Source organism: Acinonyx jubatus, chromosome C1, assembly GCF_027475565.1.
Source record: "Acinonyx jubatus isolate Ajub_Pintada_27869175 chromosome C1, VMU_Ajub_asm_v1.0, whole genome shotgun sequence".
Taxonomy (NCBI): domain Eukaryota; kingdom Metazoa; phylum Chordata; class Mammalia; order Carnivora; family Felidae; genus Acinonyx; species Acinonyx jubatus.
Genome location: NC_069381.1, coordinates 125,164,608 through 125,181,809, shown reverse-complemented (window position 1 = coordinate 125,181,809; position 17,202 = coordinate 125,164,608). Strand labels below are relative to the sequence as shown.

Here is a 17,202-nt window from a genome sequence, read left to right as displayed (position 1 = left end):
GACACTTTAACAACTAGGCCACCCAGGTGCCCCCGTACATGTGATTTTAGAAAATAAAAGCACAACACTCTTCCTTCATGGAGGACTTTTCTGTCAAGCTCAATGTCCCCCAACAGCACAGCATTACTCTCCAGAATTTCCCCAAGGTAGATAGATGCTGATGCAATTCTATTTGCGGTTTGGGACTTGCCTTTTATTTTAGGTATGGTAATTATAAAAGTTATGCTGACCCAAAACTAATCTATAGTGACAGAATTCAACACAGTGGCTACCTGGATGGCGGTGCTACTGACTGGGAAAGAGCATGAAGGAGCCTTCTGGGGGTGCTGGAAATACATCTTATCTGGATGAGAGTTACAAGTGTTTTAATAGTAAAAATGCACTGAGCTGCTCACTTAATCTTACTTAATATACCGTACGTCACACTTCAGTGACAAAATGTTTTATGTTATACCTGTCAAGCGGCTACTTCCATTTTAGACTTGTAATATCTAGATTTTGACATAACCACTTAGTGGTGGGCAGAGGAAAACTTACCTAAGTCAGATGAAATCTTTCCGAGATTAAGCAAAGTGCTTTCTCAAGCACTTTCAGGTGAACAACCTCTGCCAACTTACAGATTTAAAAAGTTCCCAGGCCACATTTTTTTGTTGTTGTTGTTTTACAAAAATGAGGTAATTCTCTATCTATTCTTCTGTAAGCTGTTTTCTTCCCAAGTGCAGCCTTCCCAATTTAATCCACCCTCAGCATTCCTCATGTCGGTTATATTTAAGGTATCTCCATCCCTTCAGTTTTTAGGCCCAAAATTTTACTTATCCTTGACTTCAGTTGACTCTATCTCCAAAATATATCCAGAATGTAACTATTTCTTTCCACTTTCACTACCACCCTGATTTAAGCTATACATATCACCTAGATGATTACAACAGCCTCCAAACTGATCTCCCTGTTCAATCTATTCCTTTTTTTCCCCCCAAAAATCAATACAACCTTTACTGCACCTTTAAGATATCACAAATAAGCCTGAAAAATCATCTGGCATCTTTCTGTTTCTATAGCTGGACAACTGAGATCTTATTCATCAGCCTGAACTGTTCCTTTTTCATAAATGTAGATAACCTCCAAAAATTTTCTGATATCCTTGTTTTTTAACTGTTGTGACTTGCTGAATCAAAGCAGCTAGTTTGATACAAGTTCAATGTCATTTCCTTTGAGAATTAACTCACCTTTCTGAACCTGAGATACTGAACAAGCAATGCCAGCCTCAGCCAAATCCTACAGATTTATTTTTCACCCAAGAAATTACAGATTTCAAAAAGAGAACAATTCTCCTGAAAAACAACATTGATGGGGAAGTGAGCATATACAGAACTGGTAACAGAAGCCCAATGTAGCCTCCTTCATCATGTTTTTTGTTTTGTTTTTTTTTTTTCTTTTTGAAGTAATTTCTATACCCAACAAGGGGCTTGAACTTACGACCCCAGGTCAACAGTCACCTGCTCTACCACCTGAGCCAGCCAGGCACCCCACTCCTGTCCCCCAGACCATGTTCTGTAAATGACTACAGAGAGTGCAAACAGTAGCCAGATTTTCTCTATTTCCCCGCCATTTGTCAACATGGACCCTCTTCTTTTTCTTTCCAAAGAGACAGAGTTCTACACTGATGTGACTGAAGTCCCTTCGCAGGGTTCCTCTGGGGCCTTTCACAATAACTGTGCATCCTTTCAGAGTGGATGCCGACATTTTCTGGAATGTCGACAGTCTGCTGACTGCAGTAGATGTGGCCAAGCTGCTCAGTCTATTCTTAACACAGAAACTTTTGTTAAAAATTTCAGATCATATCAATCCTCTGCTCAAAATCCTATAATGGCTCCCAATTTCCCTCCAAGTAAAAAAGCCAAAGTCCCTGCAAATGGCCTCATGCCTCCAGTTACCTCTGTGACCTCATTTGTCTTCACTTTCTTCCTATTCTGCTAATATAAAAAACACTCTAAGGTCTTTGTACTAGTTGTTTCCTCTGCCTAGAATGTTCTTCTCTCAGATATTTACATGGTTAATGCTCAACCCTCTTAAGTCTCTGTTCAAATATTATCTTCTCAATAAAGCTTTCCCTACTCATACTTTAAAATGACAGCCTTAGGGTATCTGGATGGCTCATATGGTTAAGTGTCCAACTCTTGATACTGGCTCAGGTCATGACCTTTTGGTCGTGAGATGGAGCCCTGTGTCCAGCTCTGCACTGAGAGTTAAGCCTGCTTGGGATTCTCTCTCTCCCTCTTGCTCTCTGCCCCTCCCCAGCTCATGCTCTCTCTCAAAATAAATTAAAAAAAATTTTAAATAAAAAATAATAGGGGCCCCTGGGTGGCTCAGTCAGTAAAATGTCCGACTTCAGCCCAGGTCATGATCTCGTGGTCCGTAAGTTCAAGCCCCATGTCGGGCTCTGTGCTGACAGCTCAGCCTGGAGTCTGCTTCAGATTCTGTGTCTTCCTCTCTCTGCCCCTCCCCTGCTCGTGCTCTGTCTCTCTCTCTCAAAAATAAACATTAAAAAAATAAAATAAAATAAAATAAAATAAAATAAAATAAAATAAAGTACAAAATAATAAAGTGACAGCTTTTAGGGGTGCCTGACTGGTTTAGCTGGTGGAGCACATGACTCTTGATCTCACGGTCATGAGTTCAAGCCCCACATTGGGCATAGAGCCTACTTTAAAAAAACAAAACAAAACAAAACATGACAGCTTTTATGGGCTCCTGGTTGGCTCAGTCAATAGAGCATGCAACTCTTGATCTCAGGGTCATGAGTTCAAGCCCCACACTGGGCCTAGAGTTTACTTTAAAATAATAATAATGGGGCACCTGGGTGGCTTAGTCGGTTAAGCAGCCGACTTCGGCTCAGATCATGATCTCGCGGTCCGTGAGTTCAAGCCCAGAGCCTGGAGCCTGTTTCAGATTCTGTGCCGCCCTCTCTCTGACCCTCCCCTGTTCATGCTCTGTCTCTCCCTGTCTCAAAAATAAATAAAACGTTAAAAATTTTTTTAAAAAATAAATAAATAAAATATTAATAATAAATTAAATAAAATGACAGCCTTCAAACATTCCCAAAGCTCCCTAATTTCCTGGCCTCTTTTTCCCTGTAATACTTATCACCTTCTGATAAACTATGTGTTTTACTTATTATGTTTACTGTCTGTTTCCCTCAACTAGAATGCAGGTTCCAAGAGGGCAAGGATTGTTTTCCTTTTATTTACTAACATAATTCAAATGCCTACAATACAACTTGGCATATGTCAAGTACTTGGGATACAGCAGGGCCTCAATAAGTGTTTTGTGGAACAAACAGCTAAATTTCTGGTACAGTAAGTATCTTGGCATACCTACAATAATTGACTAATGCTGCACATTTGAGTATATTCTATGTGAAATGGGATCTAGGAACAGGAGCTTGAGAAATCTGGTCATGGAAAAGTAAACAGGGACTAGAATGCATCTACAGACTAGGACCAAAAAGAATGCCAGTAACAGTCTTCCAGATATTGAGGAAGCAAACTGGGAAAATTATCATTTGTAGTGACATCGTTCAGAGCACATCTTCAAACACTATGGGGTGAGGAAATGTAAAATTCCAAGTAAATGACAAAATTATCAACCTAGAAAATAACTATATGGCAACATTCTTACTACAAACATGTCTTAGAGAAGGCTGTGAGGCATGAGAGATCCTTTTCATTCATTCTTTCATACGTTCACTATTTTATTCCATTCTTATTGTCCTAGGCATTGGCTATAATCTAAATGTGAAACAAAGGAAACATTGTTTGCCCTGGAGCTTAAAAATCTAACAGTACAAAAAATATACTTGTTGGCCCGCCTGGGTGGCTGAGTCGGTTAAGCATCCCACTCAGTTTCGGCTCGAGTCATGATCTCACAGCTTCATGAGTTCAAGCCTTGCATCAGGCTCTGTGTTGACAGTGTGAAGCCTGCTTGAGATTCTGTTTTCTTCTCTCTCTGCCCCTCCCCCACTCATGCTGTCTCTCTCTCAAAATAAATAAACTTAAAAAAATTAAAATAAAAAAAAGTACTTGTTTAGTAAACAATTATAATTATAGTAATAAATACTGTTAAAAAAAGAACAGATCTAGGAAAGAAAATAGTAAGACCCTTTTAGATTGGTCAGGGAAGGCTTCTCTGGGGCAACATTTAAGGTAAGACCTAAAGGATGAAAAAATTAAGCCATGCAGAGTTCACTAAGCCGGATTTTATGTGTAGGAAAAGGTCTGTGTGACTGGGAATGTCATGAACAAAAGGGAAAGCCAGACAGGAGACTAAGAGTTGAGAGTCAAAGGTGACTCCACACTTCGGTTTATCCACCTGGATGTAAAAGTGGTGTCATTTACTAAAATGTAGAAAACTGGGGCGGGGAGAAAAACAGGTTCAGGCAGTAAATATACTTTTAAGCTTGAGAATCCTGTGAGGCATCTAAGTGGGGATGTCAAGTGGGTAGCTACAAGTATAGATTCGCTTGCTACTTCTGAGATTGGTACTTTTCATTATGTTGTACCATGTAGGTAGGGTCCCAAATATCACATCCCCACTAGCAATGTCTGTCCATAATTCAGCCTAGTGGCAGCAACAGCTGCTTGACCAACAGACATGTAAGGATGAATGGAATGACTTAACTCACTAAGAACTATATTAACTCTACGGAGCAAGATTATTAATTGCCAACTTCAGTATCTTTAGTTTCTTATTATTAAGAAGTATATAAACCATGCTATGGAGTTAGATCAGCCTAAAATTTTAGCAAAAAACGCTGTATCCATGGTAGTATTCAGCAGTATCCAAAATAAAAGCACTTGAAAAGAACAATTCAAGGGTGCCTGGCTGGCTCAGTTGGTAGAGCATGTGGCTCTTGATCTTGAGGTTGTGAATTCAAGTCCCACCTGGGTGTACAGATTACTTAAAAATAAAAAAATCTAAAAAAAAAAATACAATCTCAGAAACAAAGAGATCTCTTACTATTGTAATAATTAGTACTACTGTTTCCATATGTTTGTTAATTAAATCTAGCATTTACTTCAAATTAACTGATTAGCCCAAAAGTGCCTCCTAGGAACATTTAGACATCTTCAATTGTGTGTTTTCCTAGTACAGCCAGGAATTCCAACCCAGAAAACATCAACTAGTCAAAATCTAAAAGCTTTTGTGGTCTATTTTAACCAAAAAAGGCAGTAAATAGTGTCTATCATGAAAATTTTAGCCCACTAGCAACACTACTCTGTGAACTGACACCTTTGCTTCAGGATCCTTGTCAGAATATTCTACCTTCCCAAGAATAGAATCAAAATCTTTTTCAGTTTTATTACTTTCAATTTGCATAGTCATAATACTTTGAAAATACTTGCTCTTGTCTGAACTGGTAGTAATCTCTCTAGTCTCAATCCCACAATTTTCTTTAATTCATCCATGAAAATTTCACTAAATATAAAGAACTTGCCTAAAGTGCTTCCCACTTGAGGGGTTTAGATGAACCAAAGTATATACCCTTAAGACCACTTCTTTCAGCCATAAAGACATCTTTTTAATTTTCTACTAAGTTGGCTTATTGTTGTTGAGGTCTCCCACCTAAGAAAATCATGAGTTCTGGTTATATCCTTCGATGTTATGAACAAAGCTCTAGGCAACACGCAAGTGTTGGGAGTTTCATGACCCCTGTCTATGTATTCCTGGAGTGAAACTAATTCTGCCTAGTGCTGGAGATTAACTTTCTAAAACTCTACAGAAGCCAACAGTATTTTGAACGGGTCAAGGGACAAACTCCTTTGACAGACTAATGGTCTTCCTGAAAACATTCAACAAACATTCATCAGAGTCGCTGATATCCTAAAAGTATGTAACACATGCTCATCAGTAAAAAGTTAACTGAAGAATGTATATTTACACACAAAGCCCCAAAGATCTCTAACTTTATTTTACTATTGTAATAATTAGCACTACTGTTTCCATATGTTTGTTAATTAAATCTAGCATTTATTTCAAATTAACTGATTAGCCCAAAAGTGCCTCCTAGGAACATTTAGACATCTTCAATTGTGTTTTTTGTTTAAAAAATGACTACCATAATTTTCCTGACTATGACACCAATTTCAATAATACATGAAGTGTACAGTTGTTCAGTTTTTCTCAAGAAATAAAAGATTTTTGGGGCACCAGGATGGCTCAGTCGGTTAAGGGACCAACTTCAGCTCAGGTCATGATCCCGAGGTTTGGGAGTTGGAGTCCACTTACGATTCTCTCTTTCCCCTTCTCTTTCTGGTCCTCCCCTGCTCCCTCTCTCAAAATAAATAAATAAACTTAAAAAAAAATAAGACTTTTTTTGAAGCTGCTAAAAAAATTTGTCAGGACAAGATAGAAATATTTTTTGTGACCCTGCTATGTGACCCGTGTCACTTAGCCACTGTGGACATAAATTTCCTCATCTATAAAATGGGTAAAATAAAACCTATTCTACTTATCACAAAAATCAACCGAGATTTTATGTGAAAAACACAACTTAAATGTCATAAAACTATTAATGTACACTTTTTAAAACAAGTTTATTTTGACAGAGAGAAAAAGAGCATGAGTGGGGGAGGGGGAGAGAGGGAGGAAGGGAAGGAGAGGGAGAGAGAGAGAGAGAGAGACAGAGAGACAGACAGACAGAATCCCCGTGCTGTCAGCACAGACCCTGACTTGGGGCTGGATCCCACCGACCCTGAGATCACCACTTGGGCCAAAATCAAGAGGCTGACGCTTAAGTGACTGAGCCACCCAGGCACCCCAAAACTATTACTGTACTCTTAATAAGCACAGCTAAGTATCATTTAATTCTTCTTTCCTTTTTAATCCACTTTTTTTCCTTACAGTATCACAGCACTTATGTATGTGGACTATAAACTCTAAAACTGCATAAGAGGATCTAAACTACTCAAACTCTTCTAATTAACACCACTAAGCTAAAAATCTGGCATAATTTAAAACAATTATAAATTTCAAATTTAATGTTAAGTGAAATTCATATTTTAGCCTTTGTTCTTTATTGTGCTGCATAAAGTGATAGAGCTATTATCTAGTCTCTCCAAGTCATAAGTTAATAATTTGAGCATACCGTTATTAAACACAAATAGTTAAAATAATATAGTTCAAATGGTCACAAACACTAACTTGGTTCATGTAATGAGAATCAGCAAAACCACAAAGGCATAGGTTTACTGTAAATCTAGAAGATTTCTGTAATAAAATAGGGTAGTAATAATATACTGAGCAAAATAACCCAGAGTAACACATGATAAATGAGTTAGCTCACGTTCTCGAAACTGTGGATATTAGACGAACCAAGCACCGAACATCTACTTATTCTAAACAAATGGTACAAAAAAAATCAACTTGAAACAAACCAAATATTCCACATTAGACTCTTTCCCCCTATTATCATTAAAAAAAAAAAAAATCCAACCTATGTAAAGCTCAAAAGTTTGCGTCTCAGGAGCGTACGACCGCCAGTAACCGAAAACATCAGGTGGCTTCTCTTTGTTGCTTACCGATGACACAGCTTTCTTCCTGACAGTCCACAATTAATTATGAACCTAAATGCCTGTCGAAAGGCCTGTCTCTCTATTCCCACCTGAACACTTAGGAACTACACAAGCGTTGAAGCATCCCGAAGTGGGTTCTAGGTGACAGAGAGGGGTCCCAGGGTGCCCGAGAGGGAGGTGCTGGGGTCTATCTGCGCCAACTCGTCAGGGGGGCGCGGCGAGAGGCGCAGCGAGGGTGGGCTGCAGAGACCCGCGCAGAGCTGTGGGCGGGGCTCAGCGCGTTTTGGGGGCGAGGCGGGTGACGGTGCCTCCGGCCGGGGTGCCGGGAGAAGCAGGAGCTGGAGGCCTAGCCAGGCCCGGCGTGCCCCAAACGGAAGGGGGAGGCGCTGAGAAAACAGGCACGGCAGCCAGGGCCTGTCGAGAGCACGGAGAAAAGGCTGGGGAACCCTAGGATTGGAGGTAGGCCGGTGGGGTGTCCGGCCACAACTCGGGCCCCCGCCCCCTTCACCTGCCACGAATACCACGAAGACCGCTCCGCTCCTCTTGGCCGACGCGATGGCGGCCGGAATGGCGCCCTGGAACCACAACATCGCTCTCCTCGGGCCCAGGCGCTTGTTCGGTGTGTTGTCGCCGCGGTCCGGGAGCTGGCCCCGCCCTCTCTTTCGTCTGGCCCCGCGGCCCCCGCAGCCCCAGCTGCTCTGTCCCCCGCCTCCGCGCAGGCACGCTAGCCCGTCAGCGGTCCCCTGGGACGCGCGCAAGCGCGCGGACCAGGCGCACCCTGCGCCACGTGACGCCACACGTCGCCGCCGGCACAGGGCCCGAGTGCCTTGTCTTGTTAGCAAAAAGGTGCGTGCGCGCGACCGCTAGGCCTCAGACCCTGCAATTCCGGAAGTGGGAAAGATGACTAACCGCTACGGCGCGTTGACGGCGCCTACAAGAGGCATGACGGGAATTGTAGTCTTCATAGGCTTGTTTGTCTTCATAATTGGAAAATATAACGGTGGTTTCCGGGGCACGGCTAAAGGGGACAGCAGTGAGAGCCTTTTTCCAATCTGGGAAAGGGGAGAAGTGGTGCTCACTGTCGTGAAGATGCTAATCGCCACCTCATTGAGACCTTAAATATGGAGGAAGTCGTCCCCGCCTCGAGTGGAACCCTAATTGTGGACGATGTAATTTTTATAATTAGTGGTCATTGTGTGATACGGGAAGGTGTTTTTCTGTATGGACCTACGTGGACTTTGTAGGGATTTACAGCAAGGCTTTGACTTCTGCTGAACTTATCAGCCCAACCCTGAAGAGACAGGGTAAAAACCCCAACGGCCATACAGCCGTTGTACCTGAGGGGAGGTGCTGGTAGAATGCAGGCGTCCCGCAATTTCTTAGTCGTTGGCCAGAGAGCGTTCCAAAACCTCAGAACACTGGCTATGCTATTGCCACAGCTGCTGTCTAAAGTAACTTAAAAGCACAGAATATATGATTCATTTTCCAGCTACTTTCCATGGTAATACAAAAGAGGATAGATAATGCTTTTGTTTACAATTTTATGTGAGAATGTTCTATAATCAAGATATGGCGTCTTGTGGTTGTTTGCCATTAAAATGAAAACTGATCCAGAGCACCTGCCTGGCTCAGTCCGTGGAGCATGTGATTCTTGATGTTGGGGTGGTGAGCTTGAGCCCCACCTTGTGTGTAGAGATTACTTGAAATCTTTTTTTTAAAAAAATAAAGAAAAACGATCCATATTTAATACTTTCTGGCGTTGCACAGTCTCTGATAACTGTTAGCTAAAGGCTTATACTTTTTTTTTTAAGTTGCATATGTTCTTATAGTACACATTCTACATCGATTGAGTTTCCCCCTCAGCAACTGACAGTCTTTGCAGGATTAAGGTGGTACATCTGAAAATACCTCTTTCCTATAAATATTTTATCTGAAAATAGTTAACATTGAACTCCAATTTGTATTTACTTTTTTCCAATCAGGCCTCTCATATAGTGTTATAATATACTGAAACATAATGCTGATTACAGACCATTGCTGCTTATATAGGACACCATTTCTCAAGAAGAATTAGAGTTGATCTTCAACATCAACTTTAAGTGGGTTTCTTAAAATTCAGTCAACCTAGGGGTGCCTGGGTGGCTCAGTCAGTTGAACGGCCAACTTCGGCTTGGGTCATGATCTCACAGTTTGTGGGTTCAAGCCCTGCATCGGGCTCACTGCTGTCTGAGGAGCCCACTTCGAAACCTCTGTTCCCCTCTCTCTCTACCCTTTCCCCACGTGTGCATGTGCACATGTTCTCTCTCTCTCTAAAATAAATAAAAAACATTTTAAAAATTCAGTCAATGTAAATTATTTCAGTAGAGTGATGTCTTTATTTCTAATGTTAGGATTAAACAATGTGAGAATGATTCATAGCCTTTATCAAATGTTTATTGCTCATCTACTATGAGCTAGGCATACATACCTGGCATTGATACAGTGAGGCAATAAGACAAGAACCCTGTCTTTGTGACTACACAATCTAATTTCTAATGTTAGGATTAAACAATGTGAGAATGATTCATAGCCTTTATCAAATGTTTATTGCTCATCTACTATGAGCTAGGCATACATACCTGGCATTGATAACAGTGAGGCAATGAGACATGAACTCTGTCTTTGTGACTACACAATCTAAAGAGGAAGGCAGACACTGAACAAGTGATTGTGAGTAAGGATGAATGTCACAAAAGGGGAAATTCTAAGTGCTTCAGAAGTGTGTGATGATGTGGCCAAACGTGGATAGTGGGATTAAGAAAAGCCCTTAGAAAGCTTACACTCCAGTCAGTGGGAAAGACTAATATAAAAATGGGTGACCATAGGGGAGCCTTGGCGGCTCAGTTGGTTGAGCATCTGACTCTTGATTTCATCTCAGGTCATGATCCTGGGGCTGTGGGATCAAGCCCCGCATCTGGCTCTGCACTGAGTGTGGAGCCTGCTTGGGATTCTCTCTCTCCCTCTGTCCCTCTCCCCTGCTCGCACACATGTGCTCTCTCTCTCTCTCTCTCTCGCTCTCTCTCTCTCTCAAATAAAAATAAATAGATAGATAGATGACCATAACATATTGGTTTGGGTAAAACCAAAGAGCCACGTATAGGGTGTGGCAGAGAGAAAGGGAAGGACCCGGATGGTCTCCTGGAGTAAGTGGCATCAATCCTATTTTTTGCATGGACTTGAATCAATGATAAAAACTTAAGTTCCATTTTACACTCAGACCCTTAAAGAAAGGCTTGCTTATTGATGTGCAGCAGGAAAACTATGAAATAGATATAGTTATACAGTCTTAATAGTTATATCCTGTCATTTTCCTTCCCACTAACATCCTGGGGTTTTAGACATAAAAGACTTCCTGTGAGATAGGCTTCAAGGATTTATGGGCTTTTTTGATACAAAAAAAAAAAAAATGGCTTCATTGCAATGAGGGCTTCTTTGAGGGATCTTTGATATCAGGCTTGTTACCAGGTCTAGAGGCACTGGAGAGGAAAGTCAGGTTTTACTTGGTGTGTCTATGACTACTGGTAGAACCCCCACCATAACAGCTTGACCTACATGCTTGAGCCCACTGTGAATTCACAAGTTTGGCTTCTTGTCATAAAAGAGAGAGAGGCCAAGATGGGGAACTGTTCCATTTGGTTGACCAAATTCTCAGGCCTTCCAACTCTTGGAATCTCTGAGTTCTCCTCTGTGAGCATCACTAGGGGCTGCTTCAGATTTGTTCAACAGAGGTCCTGCAGATGTTTACCCAGGACAGGACCCCTAACCCTCTTTGAGTCTGGGCAGTGTGGGATCTTTGAACGTCTTGGTCCTGTACTTGAGCTGGAGCCCACGGACTGCATCTGGTGTCTTGATGCTCTTATTGACACAAAGTTTTAGAAAATTCAGGTGTGTGCTAGTTTGCTACAGCCCCTCCTACTTATAACCTTTGCTTTTTTAATTTACTCTCTGGCAGTATCAAGTATTTGAGTTTGCCAACCCTGCTGTACATGCTCATTTGGCATCAGATAGGCAGTAAGTGTACAAACAACATTGGCTGGTGTTTCACTAACCTGCTCAGTACCAGCTTCCATTTAACAACCCGAAAGACAATGGGTCAGGTAAAGTGGCACATCTAAAGGAAGACTGCAGTTTCTCATGGTTATTTTCTCCTGTGAGTATTTTATGATATATAGTTATTGAAATGTCTCGGTTTATGTCTTCTTTCCTCCAGAAGATAAAAAGCAGCAACTCTATTTAATCTTCTTTCTATCCCCCACAATACCTTATGACTTACATGGATCGAATGGCTTGTTGGTGTTGTGAAGCCAAAGGTTCCCCACCACAAAGGTTCTATTTCAATTTGCACAGGTAAAAATCCATCACAAACGGAATTCTTAACTGTGGTCGCTCAGATATATTCCAAAATTCATAAGAAGGTGAATGATCCAGTGCCCGCCCTTTACCATTGCTTGAGAAAGAAGCCAAAGTGCATTTCTTACTGCAGCTGGATTGGTAATATCACCTTGAAATATCACCTTAATACCTTTAAATCACCTTTAAAATTGCTGCTTAAAAAATTTTTTTTCTGGGGCACCTGGGTGGCTCTGTCGGTTAAGCGTCCGACTTCGACTCAGGTCATGATCTCAGGGTTCGTGGGTTCAAGCCCCGCATTGGGCTCTGTGCTGACAGCTCAGAGCCTGGAGCCTGTTTCAGATTCTGTGTCTCCCTCTCTCTCTGCCCCTCCCCACTCGTGCTCTGTCTCCCCCGTCTCAAAAATAAATAAACATTATAAAAATTTTTTTTTAAATAAAAAAATAAAAATAAAAATTTTTTTTCTTTTTTGTTCCATAGAAACTTGCACCTGTTTGCCACCAGAGGAGGCTGATTACTTATATATTGCAAAGCCATTTATATAAAAAAAATATGTAAAGGGAAAATGATATTCTCTATTTTTGTTTTTTCTTTCATGAAAGAGGGAAACATGTAAAAAAATAAAATAAAATGATTATACAAAGCATCATCACCTGCCTATACATAGACCAGTATGAGAATGGTCTGGTTATAATACAAGGCTCATGGAGGCATATATATTTAAAAAAGAGAGAAGGAACATTTGAATATATTCCAACCTTTGCTCACAACAGTCGAATTTTCATGAGTAAAGATGGGATGACAGGGCACCTGGGTGGCTCAGTCGGTTAAGTGTCCAACTTCAGCTTAGGTCATGATCTCACGGTCCGTGAGTTCAAGCCCCATGTTGGGCTCTGTGCTGATGGCTCAGAGCCTGGAGCCTGCTTCGGATTCTGTGTCTCCTCCTCTCTCTGCCCCTCCCATGCTCATACTCTGTCTCTCTGTGTCTCTCAATAATAAATAAACGTTAAAAAAATTAAAAAAAGAAAAAAGATGGGATGGCATTCTTTTCTGGCTTCTCACAGAGATCCAGGTGAATAAGACAAATAAAAAATAGTAGTTACTCATCAGCAAGGCCTAAGATAGTAACTTAGGTAGTAAGCTCATGAACTCTGGAGTCAGGCTTTCCTGGTTCATTTATGCAGCCAGTAAACTTACTGTGTGACCTTGGGCAAAGTTCTTCATGTCTCTCACACTTCAGTTGCCTCACTAGTAAACTGGGATAAAAATAGAAACTCTCTTTTTGGGCTATTGTCATAAAATAGGGACTTTTATAAGTGCTGAGCAAGTGTTAGGCACGTAGTAATTAAATGCTTTACACATGTTAGCTATTACTTCTGACTGCCAAAACCGTGCTTAAGAAAAATAAATGTGTGCCTTTCAGGATTCAAAGCATTTGACTCAGCCAGATTATTTCTTCATTTAATTATTGGACAAATGTTTATTGAGAAAGGCCCTGGTAGGATCTGAGAATGTATTAGTAAACAAAAGCAGTAGTCATTTCTCCTGCTCTGAAAATTACATAGTAATGGATAGTAAAACATTAAGCAACTAATTGGCCAATTACTCATATAATTACCATTGTGATTAATGTTTCAAAGAGAAAGTACAGGATATTATTAGAGTTAATACTGTCAGAAATGACTTAGTCTGGAGGCCTGAAACTGGGAACTCTAGAGGAAGAGCAGACTACCTGAAGGAAGTGATTAAGATCTGAAGTATGAGCACAAATTAACCAGAAGTTGGAGGTAAGGTGGCAAGAATCAGTGTTCCAGACAAAGGGTAAGTAACATGTGGAAAAAATCTTCAAATCTCAGTGGCTTAACACAAGAAAGACTTATTTCTCATTTACTTCATAGACTATGCCAGTCAGAGGTGTAATGGGGAGTTGGTGCATGGGGCTCTTCTCCATACAGTTGAGAACTCTTGAATCTTCCCAGCCAGTGGCTGTTCCTTTTCTTGACACCCTGGTGATCTTCATTAGATCCTCTACATGCAGCCAACAAGCAAATTTCAATGTACACAGATCCCTGGAGATCTTTGTTAAAAATGCAGATTCTGGGACACCTGGGTGGCTCAGTCCGTAAAGCGTCCGACTTTGGCTCAAGACATGATCTCACGGTTCATGAGTTGAAGCCCCGTGTTGGGCTCTGTGCTGACAGCTCAGAGCCTGGAGTCTGCTTCAGATTCTGTGTGTGTCTCTCTCTCTAGCCTCTCCTCCCCCCGCTTGCGCTTGGTCTCTCAAAACTGAATAAACGTTAAAAAAAAAAAAGTTTTTTTAAAAACACAGATTCCGATTGAAGTAGGTCTGGGGTCAGACCTGAGATTCTGCATCTGTCTCAAGCCCTCTGGTGATACTGATAACAGCTAGCTTCTAGCCTCCCCCTCTATGATTAACAAGGACAGAGAGAGTCTCTCAGAAGGTTGTAGGGGCCAGGCATGCATTTCTGCTCACATTTAGTTGTCTAAAACTTAGACACATGGCCTTCCAGGTGCAGAAGGCTGGAAAACATAATCTCACAATGTGCTGTGGAGGAAAGACACCCCCACCTCCTCACAGTTTGCTGAAAAACTAACCAATCTCTGCCATAGATGGGGAAGAACCCCACTTTCTGGCAGAAGATCACTATTGTATAGAATTCTGGTGACAAGACAACATGGCACGTTTGCATAGCTTACACAGGTCTAGTGTGACCAGAACCTAGGACTGGAGAGGGCCAGTGTCAGTTAAGTCTAGATGAGTAGGTAGGCAAGGGTCATAGCATGCAAGACCTAGGAGGTGATGTTAAGGATTTTGGACAGTGGAAAGATCACATGATCCAATTTGTATTTTAAAAATTCACCCTGACTGCAGAGTGGAGAGTAGATGGTGAGGGGAATGAGGGAGGGTATGTGGAGAGAGCACCCAGAACCTTTGCAGTTGTCCAGGTATGAAATGGCAGGGGACTCTAGACACTGCACTGCTCTGCTATGCTACTGAAGACAGAGGACATGCTGATTATTCTACCCCATATCTCTGCATATTTTTGAGCTTATACTCTCAAATAATAAATTCCATATTTTTTTTAAAACTAAGTCTGCACCCAACGTGGGGCTCAAACTCATGACCCCCAGATCAAGAGTCACATGCTCTCCTGACTGAGCCAGCCAGGCACCCCAGTCCAATCCAAACTAGATTTTCACTGTGTTTGGAGTCTTTGTCTAATCAACATTTATTGAGTCTACTGTATACAAAATTCTACTGGATATTAAAGATAAATGAGACTTGATCCCACTTTCCTAGGACAGTGTTGTCTGATAGAATTTTCTGCAATGGAGGAAATGTTTTGTGTCTTCTCTGTTCAGGATGGTAGCCACTAACCACATGTGGCTATTAAGCATTTTAAATGTGGCTAGTGCAATTGTGAAACTGAATTTATATTTAATGTAAATGTAATTCATTTACTAGCTACATGTGTTTAGTAGCTACCATTCTGGATAACAGAGCTTCAGGAGTTGGAATAAAATGAGAGGATAACCAGCAATTCTTGGCAGGACACGATCAAAACCAAATAAGTCACATAGTGCAGTATAAACTGTTATATGCAATCAAGAAAGGGATACAGTTTAGGGCACAGTCTCAGTCCTAAAACTGATGAAATGACATACTGGCTTGTTGTTTAATCTTTCCAAGCTTCACTAAAATGTAGCTAGTCATACTGACCTCAATAGATTATTTTAAGAATGAAACAAGATCACGTATGTAGTATAGACACACACACACACACACACACACACACACACACACACACAATATGACTACATAGAATTTGGTGCAGTGAGTGCTTTCTCTCCTTGTTCTTCTCCTGATCCTGTTCTCCTGGGTGTGATCGCGGCTGGTGGAGCCTCAGATCATAAGCCCTATCACAGCCATGGTCTTCTGAGCAAAAGGGAAGCTGAGAATTGAATTATCCTGGCCACTCTTTTGGGGAAGAAGGACTTGTAATGTCGGAGTTTCCCCAAATATAGAAAGGTTATTTAAAAGGTGTCCAAATTTGGGGTGCCTGGATGGCTCAGTCAACTGAGCATCTGACTTGATTTTGGCTCAGGTCATGATCCCAGAGATCCCCGCGTGGGGCTCTGCACTGAGCATGGAGCCTGCTTGAGATTCCCTCTCTCGCTTTCTCTCTCTTCCTCTGCCTTTCTCTCCAGCTTGTGCACTTTTTCTCTCTCTAAAATAAAAGGTGTCCAAATCTGACAGATGTCCTCCACCAAGAATTATGTTTTGGTGACAGTGGAATATAGGATAATGTAGACCACAATTAAAGAGAAGTAACTCATGGATATTTGTACCGAGGTGATATTGTGGGGGCCAAACTATAAAATGAGTACTTCATTGGCTTTGGTCTACATTAGTTGAAGAACTTATTTCTTCTGCTTACATGTAGGGTTAATGAAACTAATGATGTGTCAGAGCTGTGTGATTCTCACGTACTTATGAATCTTCCCATTCCTCTCAGGATGAGAGGCAACTCTGCTCTAGCCATGTGTTTTGAGTTATTTCTCTGAAAACAGGGATTCCTCAGTGCTTTGCTACTCCAGGTAGTGGTCTGAGAACCAACAGGATCATCAACTTGGAAGTTTGTTAGAAATGTGGGACTCTTAAGCCCTACCCCAGACCTACTGAATTAGGATCTACATTTTAAAAGATTACCCAGAGGGGAGAGAAATTACTCAGGGGATTTATATGCACACTTTATTCAATTTCCTCTTGTGACCAGCCAGTGTTGCTACAGTCCCTGTCTTTAAGGAACTACACTAAGTGCCAAGAGAGCCAGAGCATGGTATGTGAATCATCCTTCAATTCCAGCTCCCTGCCATCTCCTGACATCACTTAGTAGAGCTCCAGACCAGCAAAAACAGAATTCTTAGGATCCTCTCTTTGTCATTAACTAGTTAACAAATATTTGTTGAACAACTAGCAAGTGCTTGGGAATACAGCCACAAGTAAGATAGGCAAGACCTCTGATCTCATGGAATTTATATTCTAGTGGTAGAAAAAAAAAAGACGTAATAGTGATAAGTGATATGCAGAAAACTGAGATAAAGTGATACAGAAGATTGTGATTGGGTGGCTAATAAAGACCTTTCTGCTGGGGACACTTACACAGAAGATAAAAGAGCCGGCTTGGCAGAGTTCAGGGGAAGAGCATTCCAGAAAGAA

At 41.3% G+C, this 17,202-nt stretch overlaps 1 protein-coding gene across 1 annotated transcript in view; it reads right to left on the bottom strand.

The window, feature by feature from the left end:
- Positions 1-8,317, bottom strand: part of UBXN4 (UBX domain protein 4) — a 42,662-nt gene extending 34,345 nt beyond the window's left edge. The window contains exon 1 of the mRNA XM_027055890.2: positions 8,080-8,317. Within this exon, the coding sequence (XP_026911691.1) occupies positions 8,080-8,161 (82 nt within the window). The 5' untranslated portion in view covers positions 8,162-8,317. The remainder of the gene's footprint in view (positions 1-8,079) is intronic.
- Between the last annotated feature and the right edge of the window lie 8,885 nt (positions 8,318-17,202).